This window comes from Atractosteus spatula, chromosome 7 (assembly GCF_055471065.1).
Source record: "Atractosteus spatula isolate fAtrSpa1 chromosome 7, fAtrSpa1.hap1, whole genome shotgun sequence".
Classification (NCBI taxonomy): Eukaryota; Metazoa; Chordata; class Actinopteri; order Semionotiformes; family Lepisosteidae; genus Atractosteus; species Atractosteus spatula.
In genome coordinates, this window is record NC_142712.1 from 39208631 (window position 1) to 39224379 (window position 15749).

Here is a 15749-nt window from a genome sequence, read left to right on the forward strand (position 1 = left end):
AACCTGATCCTAGAAGGCTGGTGTGTTTGCAGGCTTTCTAGCTCTTTTCAAAACGCCAACATGCGAAGAGCTGTGACAACTTCATGAGTCCCCACCGAGCCAATAAACGAGTTAATTTGGGTCAGTGGTCCCCAATTCGGGTACTGGGGACCCGCATAGCTGCTGATTTCCACTGCAGAGGAAGTCTGAAATGAATCCTTAATTGAACCAACAAATTGCTTGATGAGAACTTTTTATCCTCAAATGTTAAGTTAGCCTGCATGGACTTTGTATGTTCTCCCCATGTTTTCACAGGTGGGACAGCACCTTTACAATGAGCATCTCAAAGCACTTGCAGGTGAATTGGCATCAAGGAAAACTGGCCGTGCGTGCGTGCGTGTGTGCGTGCGTGCGTGCCTTTCTGCCATGTCGTCCAGGGAGTACCCTGCCTTGTGTCCGCTGCTTGCCGGGACAGGCTAGAAGAATTAATTAGAAAGAAGCGTTAAATTACATTAAGGCGTTAAATTAAGACGTGTTAAATTACTTACGAAGCACTCTAGTTAAAAAGCAAACTCCTTCATGTTTAGGAACTGAAAACAAAGAGATCAAATCAAACCTATTATGTCCATTAAGGGTTTAATTATTTGAGTGGTCAGGTGGGGGGAAAAAACCAACATATTCATTATATGCGGGATCTCAGAAATAACTGAAGTATGAATCTCAATCCCCTACCCAAAATAAAATCAACAAGCACAATTTTCTTCAAACATAATTCTTTATTATATCGACAGTAAACAAATGCTCACACTACTGTTTTAAACCTCCAGTATACACAATTGAAGATGGCTTGGCTTAAACAGTGTGCTCCTGCTGGAGACACGCAACATACAGTCTTTTCTGCATTCTGATAGTATATCAAAGGACACTTGCTACCAATGAAACCCGCGGACAACACATACTCAACAAAATGGCAGTCTGTAAGAAAATGAAGACTAAACAACTTAACACTGAGATGCAGTCTTTAAATAGAAAAAAATGCACAAAAAACAGAGACAACAGTAAAGTGTTAGCCCTTCACAACCTTCAAATATATATTTTTTTCTCTCTCAGAAATGTATTTTAAAACCCAATACATGTTTAGTACACCACTCATTGATGTGCAACCACTGGCACCAGGTGGTGATGAAGGTCCTTTGCCTAACTTAAAACCCACACATCTGTGATTGAGCCTCGTTCACATCTCTAGAGAGGATGATAAACAACTGGTGCATTGTTTGTGCTTCTGAATTCCCAGTGCATCCAAGCCTGGAGTGACTGTACCGCAAAACAATTTCAGTCTCATTCCCACAATCATCCTAACACTGGAAAAACACAAAAAAGAAAACTAAATGACACTATCCTATACATGCTCAAAAGAAACAGTTTACCTTCTATCTGTATTAATGTCGCAATGTCTTCAGTCTTTAAGGTAATGCTCTTTGGTGTCCAGATTTTTGTTCTTCACTCTGCTTTGTCTTTCCTCTTGCTTGTGAATGGTACTTTGCTGGCCACTGTCGAGCCCACTGTGGACACGCCCCCGGCCACAGCAGACACGCCCCCCTTCACAAGGCCAACGCCCACTGCAGGTGCGGAGGTGACTGCCGATTTGGTGATCTCCAGGCCCTTCCCCCCCAGCCATGCCACGCCTCCCACTGTGGCACCCACGACGCCCTTGGTGGCGCTAAAAAGCCCGCCGGTGACTCTCCATATCATCCCTGGCTGTGGGGCTTGGTGCCCCTTCTCATCATCTACACAGAAACAATCACACAATATGAGCCTACACATTTGACTTCCAGATCTTACATCTTCTCTTCGCTGATCTTACAATGAATAGGGATGTCTTTTTCCGCAAAGTCATTATACTAATATAACAAGGATATTAAAATATTTGATGTAAAAAACAGGAAAATCACGTTTTCACTGTACGTAAAGCTAGTAAGCACCAGAGGGCGCTCTTAATTACTACCTAATACCTAGGGATCATCTTGCATAACAGCATAACAGAAAATGTACCAACAAACAAGGTGAAATGAACAAATAAAGGCACATTTTCTTACCTCCCACAGGTTCATTAGCAATGTACTCTGTGATGCTATCCTCATAGCTGGGTCCCCGCTGGGTCTCTGAGCTCACAATCTAACAAAAAATAAAGAGCCACATTCACAATGAGGGACGATCCTGTTAAATTACAGACACAATGTCTTGGAGACAGGAAATTTCAGTTCGCATTTAATTAGACGACTGAAGAAAACAAGTGGAGGCCTTCCAGTTTATCTGGTCAAGAAGCAGCTTCCATGTCCACATCCCCAAACTGTCCGAATGAGCCACACACCATGCATAAGAAGAAGAATGAGTCAATGAAATCTACCTCTAGCCTTCAATACAATACAACAATGAAACAGCAGGTGCATTCATTCCTATTCCTGGAGAGCTACTGTGACTATAGGCTTTCAAGGTCTGTTTAGAATTCCAGCACCTGAAGACCCAAGGGGAGCTGTTAGATCAGTCCAATTAAGCCAACAACGAGCTGGTGCTGGTTTAGAATCCTAACCTTCAAGGAACAGGACTGGAGACCCCTGGACTACTGGAATTCTTTTCTTATGAGACAGCAGCCAGTATCCTGGACCTGGAAGGTGTCTCTCTACAGGTTTCCATTCCACCCAGAAGGGCTCTTAACATCCAAAATTAATTACTGATTTCACTGGACCAGTTTGCTAGCTTTCCCCAGCTCTCTGGGAGCTGTTGTTTTCAACAGACGCCAGCCCTCCAAGTCCAGAATAGGGGACCCCTGATCTGAGACCTTCAATGACTCCAGTGCAGGACTGTGTGCAAAATGTTGGCAGTGAGGAAGAAAGAGGGCAGTTGGTTTCAATCTTAAAACATTATCTTACATTTTCAGCAATTAATCCATGTGTTTGAGAACATTGTATTTTTAACATCAGTCTGACGGTCCTACATTCTCTTAAAATGATATTGCATTTTCTTTAAATACTGTAAACTCTTGTAGAGTGGCTGAAGTTATACGTATCTTCTGCTTTGTTCGTCGTTCACTGCTATTGAGGCTGTGCTTAACTGAGCTTCTGTCTCAGGCTATTTTTAACTGGTGTATTCTAACTGCTCTGCGCTGGTGCTCGGTCTCCATAGAAATAAGTTAAAGCGCAGCCCTCTTTCTGTTCATCCCAGGAGGCGCATTTCCGACGAGAAAAGATATCTGGGATGAAAATGGAGATTGTGTAAGGCAGACGTCAATTGCAGGCTGGCGTCGTTAATGCACTTGCAATGTTATGCTAAAAAGTTCACTTCTTGGCGCAAATTTTGCATTGCGATTGTGCAACCTACAGCGAGTGAAACTTGGTACTCTTAATTGAACTACTGTGCAATTTAAAAGTAATAATGTAATGTCGCACGTTTAATTAAACCATTGCTTCAGCTGCACTGCAAAATCCACGTCTACACGTTTTTTATTCGAATTTTTGGTTGCGTTTTTATGGTGTACCCTACAAGTCCCGTTTAGCACACGAAAACGCGAGGCTGCCCAGCCAATGTAGGTACGTTAATAAACAAGATACTCAACAAAAACTCTATACACTAAAATACAACATTGGGAATATTCGATATAGTGAACATATGTACTAACGTAAAGAGCATTTTATCAGTGCTGAAAATGCTTTGTCACAGAAATTTTATCTTCTTATCGATAAATTACTGCCGAGTGATTCGTGGCGGCGATGTACAAAAAATATCCTGGTTAAACCGGTTCAGAGCTGCCTTTATTTTAAGAGACAGCAAAACTTTGTCAGAGGGATACAGCTCATATTCATCATTAAGCAGAATATGAGCTGTGGCAAATGGCATTTAAACACTGCTGTCATTCTGGAATCTAGATTGTTCCTCGTAACTCCAGGAAGATCACCCTTTAATCCCGGTTAAAAAGAACTGCTGTAATTAGAATGCGAACGTCGTGCTCCCCTCTTGGTAAAAAGCTTCGAGATTTTATTGCTACTATGACTAAAATCAAAATGTACAATGGCTGTAAATCCAGCTCCTTGCAGAGCAATGCCTTACATGAGCAAACAAAGTAAACTACATAGATCTCGTTAAAAAAAAACCTGACCACGCGTCAAACCATTAACTTAGAGCAGTAGTGCTAACCATTTTTAAACGAAGTAGGTGATCAAGCAACCCCTACCTTTACCATTGTTCCCAGAAATTTCACGATGCCTTCTCTCCCAACTCCTTAGTATCGCTGGCAGATCCGCTAGGACCCTTCGCAGACAGATGTGTTACGTGCAGCAACAGTCCCAGGTGAATCCCGCTGGCAATTTAAACCCAGCAGGGCTCGGGTACAGACAAACGCGACAAAGTCCTTTATATATACTTAAGAAAACAGCAGTAAAACAAAAGCGTTCAATTCAGCGAAACAGTTCTAGTCATTCGCATTTGCGCTGGTATAAATGTGCCAGCGGACGCCTGCAACTCCGATTGCGCCTAAGTTTATAGTTTTTAGCCCCCTTTCTGCCAACGTGGCGCTGCTGCTCCGATTCTTCTCTCCGGATCTTGCGTCACCTGGAGCAGTTTTCTTGGCAGCGGCGAAGAGCACAGCTTCGCAGTTTTGTTTTTTACCAAAAATTGATCCCGTATTCCACCCCAACTCCGACATGCGTCATTCCAATTCATCCAAAAATAATTCTGTACCTAACCAACCAATGTTGCTACTGGCAACATGTTTTGATTATCTTTTAAACTAACACGCACAAGACGAGTTCTGATTAACGATCAATATTGTTAAACCAAGATATTTCCTTTCCAAGAAATCATCATGCACTAGAGCATATTAGTCCTTTCAAATGAATAACAATGGTAAGCTTTCAAAATGCAATAGCAGTTGAATCCCCTTGTATTTTGTTAACCGTGTTCCCCTTCATAACGCCTAAATTGTATTGCTGTCTTCCAAAACGGAGGTTTATTCAAATAATGACACGGGAATTTAAGGAACCTAAAACTATAAATGTATACAATGGCCAAATCTAAACCAGTTTTATAAAAACATGTCCGGTAATAGCAAATTTTAATAATTTGACAATTTTTCTAAAAAAAATTCTGTTAATACGAGCAAAAAATATTCTGCATTTTGAAGTTTTTCAGCCTTTACATCCTATTTAAACGAAGCCTCGCTCCCATGTGTCATCGCGGTAAAACAGCTAGGCGGGTAGTTCCACCGTTCAGCACCAGGGGGAGATTTCTTCGGGTGGAGCAACGTGTAGTGGTAAAGTATTTTTTTACTCTTAAAACACGTAAATGTATCGGTGTTTAGAAGTGATTATTTTGAGGAGTTGGCGTATGTTGCGAGATTTACCGCTTTGTTTTATAGAAACAAGAAAATAAATACCTAGGCTTGCTTATCCTGATTAGCTTCAGGGAGTTACAGTATATTTTAATTGTACGTGCACTTTTCAGACGATTTGTACTCACCGTAGAGAAAACCGGGCCGATGTTCCCGTCTGTACACTTGAGCTGTTGACTAGCCGTTAAACGCGAAAAACAGACAAAAATAACAGAATTACGATCACAATCAAAGACCGGAAGTAACCTAAAGTAAAAAATAAATAACTAATAATATGTAAAGACAACTTACGTATTTTACTGCGTACCTTTACCTCACGAGTTCAAATCAATTAGTTTTTTGTAACCGTTTCGTAGCCCGCAGCTCAGGTGAAATGCTGCCACCTACAGTATATATAGTACAGTACACAGTAAATACTAATACATTAAATTAGGCCTAAACTGCACTTTCACGGCATGTGCGATATTGTACAATTTTTTTTCAATGTCCAAGACATTCAGTCACAATTGTGTCTGAATCTCTATAATTCAGACACAAGCAGACAAGTAGAGGTCAAAGCTGAGTCAATATAGTAGTCATAAACACCATTTGTTTTCTCTTCTCTTTTTTGCAAGCTGTGTAGGCTGTGGCCATGTCTGGGAAGGATGTTACTGGTTACCTTCAGCAGCAGCAGGAGGAATTTGGAAATACTGAAGGCGAAAGATGGAAGAAACTGGAAACTATGTACAATAAGAAGTAAGAATCTCAACTGAAACAATTTCTTTGTGTTTTCTGGTTTGTAGTTAATTTCTGTTGCCTTGTACAAGGGCAGTCACTCACGTTGAAAGAAGTCATCAATACATCACCCAGTGCTGAATAAAATGGGGGAAAAAAATTCGCCAAGTATTTTCATGTATATCGATTTTCTCGTACAGCAAAGAATGCCAACAACTGTTTCTAAATGTGTACTAGCCCTTTGCAAATGAGCTATTCCAGTGACGCTTGTAGTTAGTATTTATGTTAATGTCTCCCACATCTCGTTGGTCTAGCAAGCACTGTTTGTCAGTCAATATATTTATCTGTCGACAGTAGCTTGCGTTAGTTTATTGCTCACCTTGTCTACATTAGCCGAAATGATCAAAGTGGACAGAAGCACGAAAAAGATGAAATGATGTCGGACCAATTGTTAATGTTGGACAGGGAAAGAAAAGAGAGGAAGTGAAAGAAGGAGAAAAATGACAGAATTTAAGAGTGCTAAACACTACACCATTGTGGGTAAGCTCTTGGGCTTTTAGGTATCAGTACAGCCAATACTGTTTCCAAGAACTTGTGTACAACAGTCCTATATTAAAAACTCTCATTTCTTTTTCACAGATTTTGGCATCAGCTCACTATGGAATTGCTAGATTTTGTACAGAGTCCAGCATTCGCCACTGGTGACAGGATCATCAAGGTATGAAAAAGTATTTTACATAATGGTAATCAGGTCACAGTCGAGCCCCAATCACTACCAATACTGGACAGCTAAGTCACACTTTGTTCCACTATAATACTAGGGTTGTTCTGACATGCTTGTCTGCCATGAAGCCCAAAGAGACACTTGACAAACATTTGGTGGTGGAGAGATATGAGAAATTGTGCCAGTTACTGGATATTAGATGTGAGATACCCACGTTGATCACTTTTCTCTTATTGTCCAACCACAACAGCCCAGTTACGAAGTCAGAGCTTGGACCATTGTGCAGACCTATTAATTTGTGTGCAAACCAAACCATGAGGAAGATATTCCTTGGACAAAGAGAACACCCCTCAGTACATATTTATGACTAATTTCCAGCATAGCGTCCACTGTGTTCCCAATGTATAAATAACTGCATTTTTGTCGCACTTTTCATTCCAATGGATGTCAAAGGTCTTCACGTATGGAAGGGGCACACCATCATCCACCACTGTAGTACAGCCCCCAACTGGCTAGTAACTTGATTAAGTTTTTTTTATAACGAATGGATATATTCATATGTACAGTTCTCGACAGAAATAGGCATTCTTTGTTTGAAGTGGTTATTCCCTAAATTATTTGCTAAAGCTTTGCAAATTAAATTATAGTCCAACACATTTATGCTTTTGAATGTTTTTTTTTAACTGGTTAGTAAATATTTCAGATGATTTGGTCTTAGCTAAGACATGCTGACAAATAAGTCTAATCTGTCTTGCCATTTATAATAGTTTACAATTGTGCTGTTCTGCCTTGAAACTGCATCCTTACAGTATTCATTTTCTAGTTTCTGAGTTTCCTTATTTCTCTTTCAGCTGTATGAGAATTTCGTTAGCGACTTTGAACACAGGTTAGAATTTTTATTCACTTAATCAGTTATGTTCAGACAGTTATGAACTTCCTTCCTCATTGATCATTGGTTTCCTAACAACAAAACCGCTTTTGTCTTCCTTCTTTTAATTTCCACTTCTTTGGTTTATTCTAGAATCAATCCGCTGTCACTGGTAGAGATCATTTTGCTGGTGGTGCGTCAGATTTCTGGTAAATTCTAGCATTGTGCAAAATCGGGCTTTATAGGCATTTCTTTTTTATTCTTCTGCTTAATTAATGATAGCACTACAGGCAACTAAAATTCAAACTTAAACGTGTTTTAATATCACCTGAAATTATTTTAATTTACTTATTCATTACTCTGTTAAGGAGCCCATCAGCCTCAAGTTTGGCCTTATATTAATAGACTGTGTGTTGAAATAATTATGAAACATGTTGTGGCTCTAAGTAAAAGAACCTTATATTTATCTTTCTTTTGTAAAATAGAATCTGAAAATGCATTGGTTCTACTGGAAAAAACCAAAGAGAAGGTAAGATTTAAAATAAAAATCTTAATACAAAATGTTAGTCTTCCTGTATTTTTGTCCAGCAGATGTACAGACTCTCCCTGAAAAACATTCCAATGCAACAATACCAGTGCCTGCTTCTAGTTTTATAACACAGTAATCACTAACACACTGCAGTAATTCAGACAAATTAACTCATTAGAAGTTTGGGGGAAACAAAAAAACAGAAACTGTGGCTCTCCAGGAACAGGTGTAAGTATGTCATAGTTCTAGTAACACAATCTTAGTGACATAATTTTAATAATACATCCTGATTCCTATGTAGAGCTTTTTCTGGACACAACGCTTTATAGGTAATGGGGACTTTCCTCTATCACCAACAATATGTATCACCCACCTTCATGATGAAATGGCAGCCACACATCAGCTATCAGTGGGGAGGAGAACAGAGTAATGAAGCCAATTCTTAGATGGGAATTATTAGGAGACCATGAGTGGTAAAGGCCAGGGGAAGATTTGTCTAGGACACTGGTGTTACACCTGTACTCTTTTTGAGAGACGCCCTGGGATTTTTAATTACCACGGGAGTCAGGACCTCGGTTTTATGTCTTAACTGAAGGACGGCACCTATATTACAATATAGTGTCCCCAACACTATACTGGAGCATTATGACCCACATACATGGTGGGGTGAGTGCTCCCTGCTGGTCCACTAACACCTCTTCCAGCAGCAACCTAGCTTTCCCAAGAGGTCTCCCATGCAAGTACTGGCCAGGCTTACATAGGCTTAGTGGGTTGTCAGTTTTGAGTTGCAGGGTGATATATTGATAGTATGTAGAATGTTGCATGCGAAGAGATTAAGCCAATAAAATGTATTTAACAGCCAAAGCCATCAATAAATTGTGATAATATAGAATGGATAAATAATTATAAATAAGTAAAGATATTGGAATTTAAGGCAGCAATATGATAAGCACGATTCAAGAATCTCTTGAAGTAAGTTAGTGACATCTAGTGGCCAATGTTGGAAAATCTTTTTTATGACGTATGTTGCTTGAAGGTAATTTTAGTCCTTGACAGTTGCATTATTTTAATTTGCAACAGCAAGTTAAACCTCTTTTTAACCTCTATATCTAACCCAGATGTTTGCATTTTCAGTAAAAGTTTAAAAAAGTCTATAGTCAAGCTTAGAGACTCATCTGTCCAACACTTATTCCAGTTTCGATGGTGTTAAGTGTACTGTCCTAGATGGCACAGTTGTTCACTGCTGAGTTATCCCCAAACCTGATACCCATTTGTCAACTGAGTATACTGGAGCAATAAAGGCAAAGTAACTTGCTCAAGGGTGTAACAGCAGTTTCTACAAGGGGTAGTGAGCCTTAACCACTACTACAATTCCCTTTAATATATACTTACGGACTGCACTGTATTTGGACAGTGATACAATTTTCATTGTTTTGGCTCTGTACTCCTGCACATTGGATCAGAAATTTGAAATTACTTTTGGTCCCCTAAAATAGGAGGACTATGTATAAAAAAGGCAGTGATTCCTATATGGTTCACCCAATATAGACATAAATACCCTCAAATTAAAGCTGACATTCTGCACTTTAACTTCATAATCATTGTTTCATTTCAAATCCAGTGTTCTGGAGTACAGAACCAAAACAGCACAAATTATGTCACTGGTCAAAACATTAAGGACTGCACTGTGTTTAATGGCACAATGTTATTAAATATTTCTAAAAGAATTATGTAAAGAAACATTTCTAATTTCCTTCCATGAGAATTAATCTCACTAAGAACCTATGACTGCAGTTTTTTTCACTAAAATCTCACTCTCTCATAGGTCAAAAATAACACTGAAGCTGTCATTCTGTGCTTCACGGCAATAGCAGCTATCAAGTTAAAAACCGGAGATCTGCCAGCAACCAAAGTAGGTTCAACAACTCCCATGTGTTATGTGTGACCCTGTCTTCTTGCTTCCTGTAGCATATACATCAGGATTCTGGGTTTTAGTTTAGTTTAGTCAAGCGATTAATTTACTTATGTCAGTGTTCAATGAAATGTTTGTGCAAATGCTACAAAAAGATTCATTTTCTTGATGAAAACATTGTACAGTAAATTTGTTGCAGTAATAAGTGATCGTTTTTTTATGCTCAGTGCTGTATATATGCAATAATGTATAACAGTGTTGTACGTTGGTTTAAGAAAATGTATATAAGTAATCATACATAAGGAAAGAATATTAATTTAATGATATGTTTGTGCTTCAATTTTTTTTTAATACCAATGCATGGTATTGCATTCAGACTTTGCTAAGTGCAGGTACCGTAGTAGTAGTAAGATCTGCTTTGATTGAAGGTGTGAAGGTAGTAGTAAGATCTGCTTTGATTAAACTGTTTTTTTTATATTAGAAAATCCTGAATGAAGTTGAGGAAATGTTGGATAAACTGCCTGGAGTCACCTCCCTTCACAGCCGTTTCTATGACACCTCCAGCAGTTACTACCAAGTCATGGGAGAACATGCTGCTTACTACAGAGAGGCCTTGCGCTACCTAGGCTGTATTGACCTACAGGAGCTTTCAGGTAAAATCTGTGAGCCTAGTTATTCATGGGCTGCAGGGCTATCTGGTTTTCTGCCCATCAAACAAGTACTTTCCAGTTGGACTTGTGACTTTCAGCTGTGTATATCTAATTTTTTTGTCAGATCAATTGAAGACAGTTTAAGTGGTATTTAAGGGATACCTGCAAGTGGTTTTGAGACCCCGCTGAGACAATATTTAATGTGTGACTTGATTGTGAAGTGTGTGACCTGGGAGCTCAACTGAGAATGGAAGTAAAATTAAAGTGCCGTGCACTGGGGGTATTTTCTATTCATGGTGAAATTTTGCTGCTCTTTTTCTACTTCCAAATTAAAACCAGATCTAATTATGAACCAAAAAAAAAATAAAACTGAATTTTAGCAAATGAGTAATAGAAGAAAAGTGTGAACATGGATGGCGGATCTTTACTACCTACTTTGCAATGTTATTCCATATTTAGGTGAAAAAAATCCTCTTTAATTTCCATGATCATGTTTTTCAGTGGATGCACAGCAACAGAAGGCCTTCACTCTTGGTCTGGCGGCACTTCTTGGTGATGGAGTATATAATTTTGGGGAACTGGTGAGGCTTGATTAGCTGCTTCAAGCTAGACACAGATACAGTTAATTACCAAGGTCTAAAATAGGGTAGAAAACAATAATTGATAACAGATAGTGCTGCTTTATGGCCACTGGAAGCTTTTTATAGACTGGGCACTTCATTAAATATTGCCTTGGTTGTTATTTTGAAAGAGTTTTGAAAATTGAGAACTTTAAGACAGCCGTAAAAAAGGCAGTCAGTAAGGCAAATATAAGATATGATCACATTCAAAGATAAAATTGTGCTGTTTTTTAAGCTGATGCACCCCATCTTGGAGTCACTGCGAAGCGGGGATAAAAAGTGGCTCATTGACACACTGTACGCATTCAACAGTGGGAATGTGGAGGACTTCTGTGACCTTAAAAGCTTTTGGGGCAATCAGGTAGGAGTTTATTTAAGTTAATAGCAAACATTGCGTAGCACTTAGAGCATCCTGATATGTTCAGTTGCCAACTCAAATTGTGTCTGAAAGACAGAAGCCGAGACAGATTTCAACTGTTTGGTAGGGACCTCTTTGTGGCATTTGTGTTGTAGATGCAAGTGAATGCCTTCGGCAAAGAGTGAAATGATGCTTGAACTCCTGTATATCGGTGGAAATAGTAGATATTTTGTGTAACATTCCGATTTTCCAGTAAAATTGACATGGTCTGCACAAAAGTGGTGAGACTGTCTGTCTGGCGAACTTAATTAAGCAGTTGCCTGTAAATCCTATAATCACCAATAATAAAAAGAAACATGCTGACCAATGTCTTAAAAGAACATAGGAAATCTTACCTTTAAGAAGAGGCCATTTGTTCCATATTGCTCATTTATCTGTTAGCAGCTTAAATATCCAAGAGTCCTGTCTTGCTATTTCTTGAATGATTTAAGGGAATCTGCTTCAACAGTGTAGTTGGGCATGTATACTGCTCCATTCCCTCACATACCTTTGTTTAAAGCCTCACCAAAATGTCTTGTGGGACAAACACAGGTTAATTCCACATAGAAAAGAAGAAAGATTGAAAAAGTATGTTTAAGGCAAAGAACTTTGTTCACTGTAAAAAAACTAACTGGTGTTAACCACTAGATGTCAGTAGGTTGCAATATCCATACATTTTCTTACATACATTTTCTTCATCCAATTCATGGTTGTGTCAGAGTCGGAGCCTATCCCAGCAACCAGTACGTGCAAGGCAGGGTACACCCTGGACAAGATGCCAGTCCATCACTGGACACATATACCGACATGCACATACTCATACCAGGGGCCAGTTAACCTTCCAGTGCGCCACCATGCCACCCAATTTTCAAATCTCACCATCATATTTGCCTTCATTAAATGCAGTAAGTTTTATTAACAAAAAATTTAGAAAAAGAAAAAATAACTATAATAATAAAAATAACTAAGTTCTTCACTGAAGTCAAGTTGTATTCTTTATCATACACCGGACAAAACTAGTAAAGTTCCACATAATATATTTATGAGTCTTCTTTATCAACTCCATCAATGAGACAATCCCATCTCCCTGCAGTTTCTATTTTCTCCTAGTCTTTTATCTGAAGTGCGTAAAGAGTGCTTTGAATTTGTTGAAAGTTTTGACTGACTTATTTAGGCTTTTTATATTTATAACCGTATTTGATCATTTCAGTGATTGTTTACTTCACTGTCTTCACAGGTAGGCAACTCCAGTCCTTAACTGATATGTTTAAATTTTTTTTTTCACATCTTCAACCTTAATGACTCAATTTCATCAGGTGGAAGTAATTTAACTAAATGTTTTCCAGGTATTAACTGGGTGTTAATTTAAAGGTACTGTATGTCTGAAACCTGCAGAACATGCCTATCCCTGTTCTACAGAATGATTACATTTCTCTGATGTGTTTTTCTTTTGGGAGACTGATCTGGCCTTGAATGAGAGCAAACTGATGGAAAAACTACAGCTGCTGTGCCTTATGGAGGTAATGGAAGACTTTTGTTTTTTGAAAGTTTTTGCATGGTGAAAGGATTTAATAATCCAAAGAAACAAGGTTATTAACAATATACTGTATAACTGTTTCATAATCTGTATGGTATTCAATAAATATTTTGGAGAAACGGCTTAATGGCTGTCTTAAATTTCAAGGTAGACAGCACTAAGTAAGATACAGAAGTGCTGTAGTGACGTATAGGATTGTAGTACGTCAATAGACAGTTAAAACACCTCTGTGCTCCCCAGATGGTATTTACCAGACCAGCTCATCACCGACAGATTACCTTCCAGGAAATTGCAAAGGAAACCAAGCTGCCCATCACTGAGGTGAGGCTGAAGAGACGGAGAGAGTCTTGAAAAAGGCCATGCTGTCATTTGCTGTTGTTGGTAACCTGTGAAAATCCATACACAGTCCGCAAAAATAATTCATTGGTATCATGTTTCAAAGAAATATATTCTGGATTTATAAATGTATCTCCTTCTGTGCCTAACTAAAAACTCAAGGAGAGTAGACCTTGGTGTAAGACATCACAAACATAGATATTACAGACAATATAATTAAGCCTATATACATGTCTCTTCAGGATATGCGGTTTCTTGAGTGTCATTTCCTTTTGTTGATTTGGTTATGATGCCCCCTTGAACCATATGCCTCTGCAGGTCGAGCTCCTTGTAATGAAAGCCCTGTCTAATGGTCTAGTCAAGGGGAGTATTGATGAAGTTGACAGGAAAGTGCACCTCACTTGGGTTCAGCCTAGAGTAATGGATTTAAAACAGGTAAGTTGCCTAAAGAGACCTTACAAAGAAGAAAAAAATACTCAATCATTAGAAGAATCATAATTTTCTGATTCAGAAGTTTTTACATTTTCATGTTTTAATTTTTCAATTACTAAACATTGTGGATAAGAAAGAAACACCTTGTGGCACCATAAAGAAAATAAAAATCTGGCACAAAAGTTATTTTTTCCTGTAGTGGAAAATATATCTTTTTGGTTTCCTCCTGTAAGTTTCTTTTGGGTTAGGGTTAGGGTCACTTGAAGCCATTTGAATTATTCATTTTGATACTAAGACAGTAGTTCCTATAGTTCCCATAGTAAGGTATATGCATTGAATCATTTACCTTGTTAAAACAGTTATGCATGGAGATATCCTGGCATGCTTCCATTAGTTTTTGTGAAGGATTTTGTTTGTTATTGCTCCCTGTTGTCTCATAAGCACATAAAAAAATTTGGGGTGCACTGGGTAATGTAGTATAAATTACACTCTCACGAACAATCTCATTGATGACATCACCACGGCACTTCAGATCTGAAATTAATTTCACAAATGTGTTTTGATCAAAGAGTGTTTTAAGGTGTTTCTGTCCTTAGATTTCTGAAATGAAGGACCGTCTAGAGAATTGGTGCGGGAGCATCAGGAAGACTTCTGTGCTGGTGGAGAACCATGCTCATGAAGTCCTTGGATAAGGGGTGATCGATCACAGATGTTTATGTTAGCAGTGTTTGGTGTTGCCAGGAAATAATTAAGGGCTTTTCAGACACCAGTTTATACAGCTGAAGCAGATTAATGTATGTCGTGCTTTTTATTCTTTCTGATTATTTGTTTGAAGGTGTGCACATTGTTCCCAGTGCTCCTTCTAAAGGTGTTTGAATTTAGAGTATGTTAAATAAAAACGGCAAGAAAATAACTGAATCTGGGGTGTTGGTTCTTCATTTCTACAGTGAATTTTTCGTGGCTTCAGAGTTTAAATACTAATTTATACATTGTTTGAATCCATTCGCTGCCCTGGGTTGTGCACTACATTCACATTTCCCATGGCCAAGATAATTGTCTGAGGCTGCAAGGTTCAACTTGAAGGTATGTTTTCAGATGTCGGTGTGAATCCCTAGTCTGACCATAAACACTAAAGATTTCAATCGCAAATATTTTTTTCTTTTTTTTATCTTATTTACTTTTACAGTTCCAAACATTATGACTGTCATAATCCTGGTCAATTTGAAAGGAAAACAGAGTCTTGTGTGGTGTACCCGTGACTTCCAGCTGGACATGATGGCCATTGAGATTTGATAGGGTTTTTGCTATAGTTATCACAATTCCACTTAATCTTTAAAGCTACATTAAGCTCTGGGTTGTGTTTGTATGTAATCATTATTAGAAATATGATTGTCACAGTCATGCCCGCATAACATGAAAATACAGTGAACTAATCTCTCTTTTTGTTATTGTGCCTTATCAGCAAAATTTTATTGTGACAGTGCCATGATAGTGTTACACTTTCACTATGACAAAACATGGTGCCAGACTGCCGCCTTCTTAGATCACCATCTTCTGTGTCGTATAACTTTTCCAACAGTGTAAAAAATGGCTTCTTGGAAAACTTATAAGTATAATTACACATGCTGACACAGGTACCTACTCAAACTTCTAAATATAGTTAGGATG

The 15749-nt window shown here is 38.5% G+C and overlaps 2 protein-coding genes across 2 annotated transcripts; one reads left to right on the forward strand and one right to left on the reverse strand.

Moving 5' to 3' along the window:
- Positions 1 to 735: 735 nt before the first annotated feature.
- Positions 736 to 4586, reverse strand: LOC148830934 (transmembrane protein 263). The gene is made up of 3 exons (XM_088921107.1): positions 4208 to 4586; positions 2076 to 2154; positions 736 to 1766 (listed from the first exon to the last, which is right to left on the reverse strand). The coding sequence occupies exons 1-3, from the start codon at positions 4214 to 4216 to the stop codon at positions 1480 to 1482; spliced, it is 375 nt and encodes a 124-aa protein (XP_088777233.1). The 5' UTR covers positions 4217 to 4586; the 3' UTR covers positions 736 to 1479.
- Positions 4587 to 5605: 1019 nt separating this feature from the next.
- On the forward strand, positions 5606 to 14998 carry LOC148830935 (26S proteasome non-ATPase regulatory subunit 13-like). Its single transcript, XM_088921106.1, has 13 exons — positions 5606 to 6097; positions 6716 to 6794; positions 7652 to 7686; positions 7822 to 7877; positions 8154 to 8197; positions 10023 to 10109; positions 10591 to 10762; positions 11261 to 11340; positions 11615 to 11740; positions 13234 to 13296; positions 13554 to 13634; positions 13968 to 14084; positions 14678 to 14998. Exons 1-13 carry the CDS (start codon positions 5994 to 5996, stop codon positions 14771 to 14773), a joined length of 1140 nt encoding a protein of 379 aa, XP_088777232.1. The 5' UTR covers positions 5606 to 5993; the 3' UTR covers positions 14774 to 14998.
- The last annotated feature ends 751 nt before the right edge of the window (positions 14999 to 15749 follow it).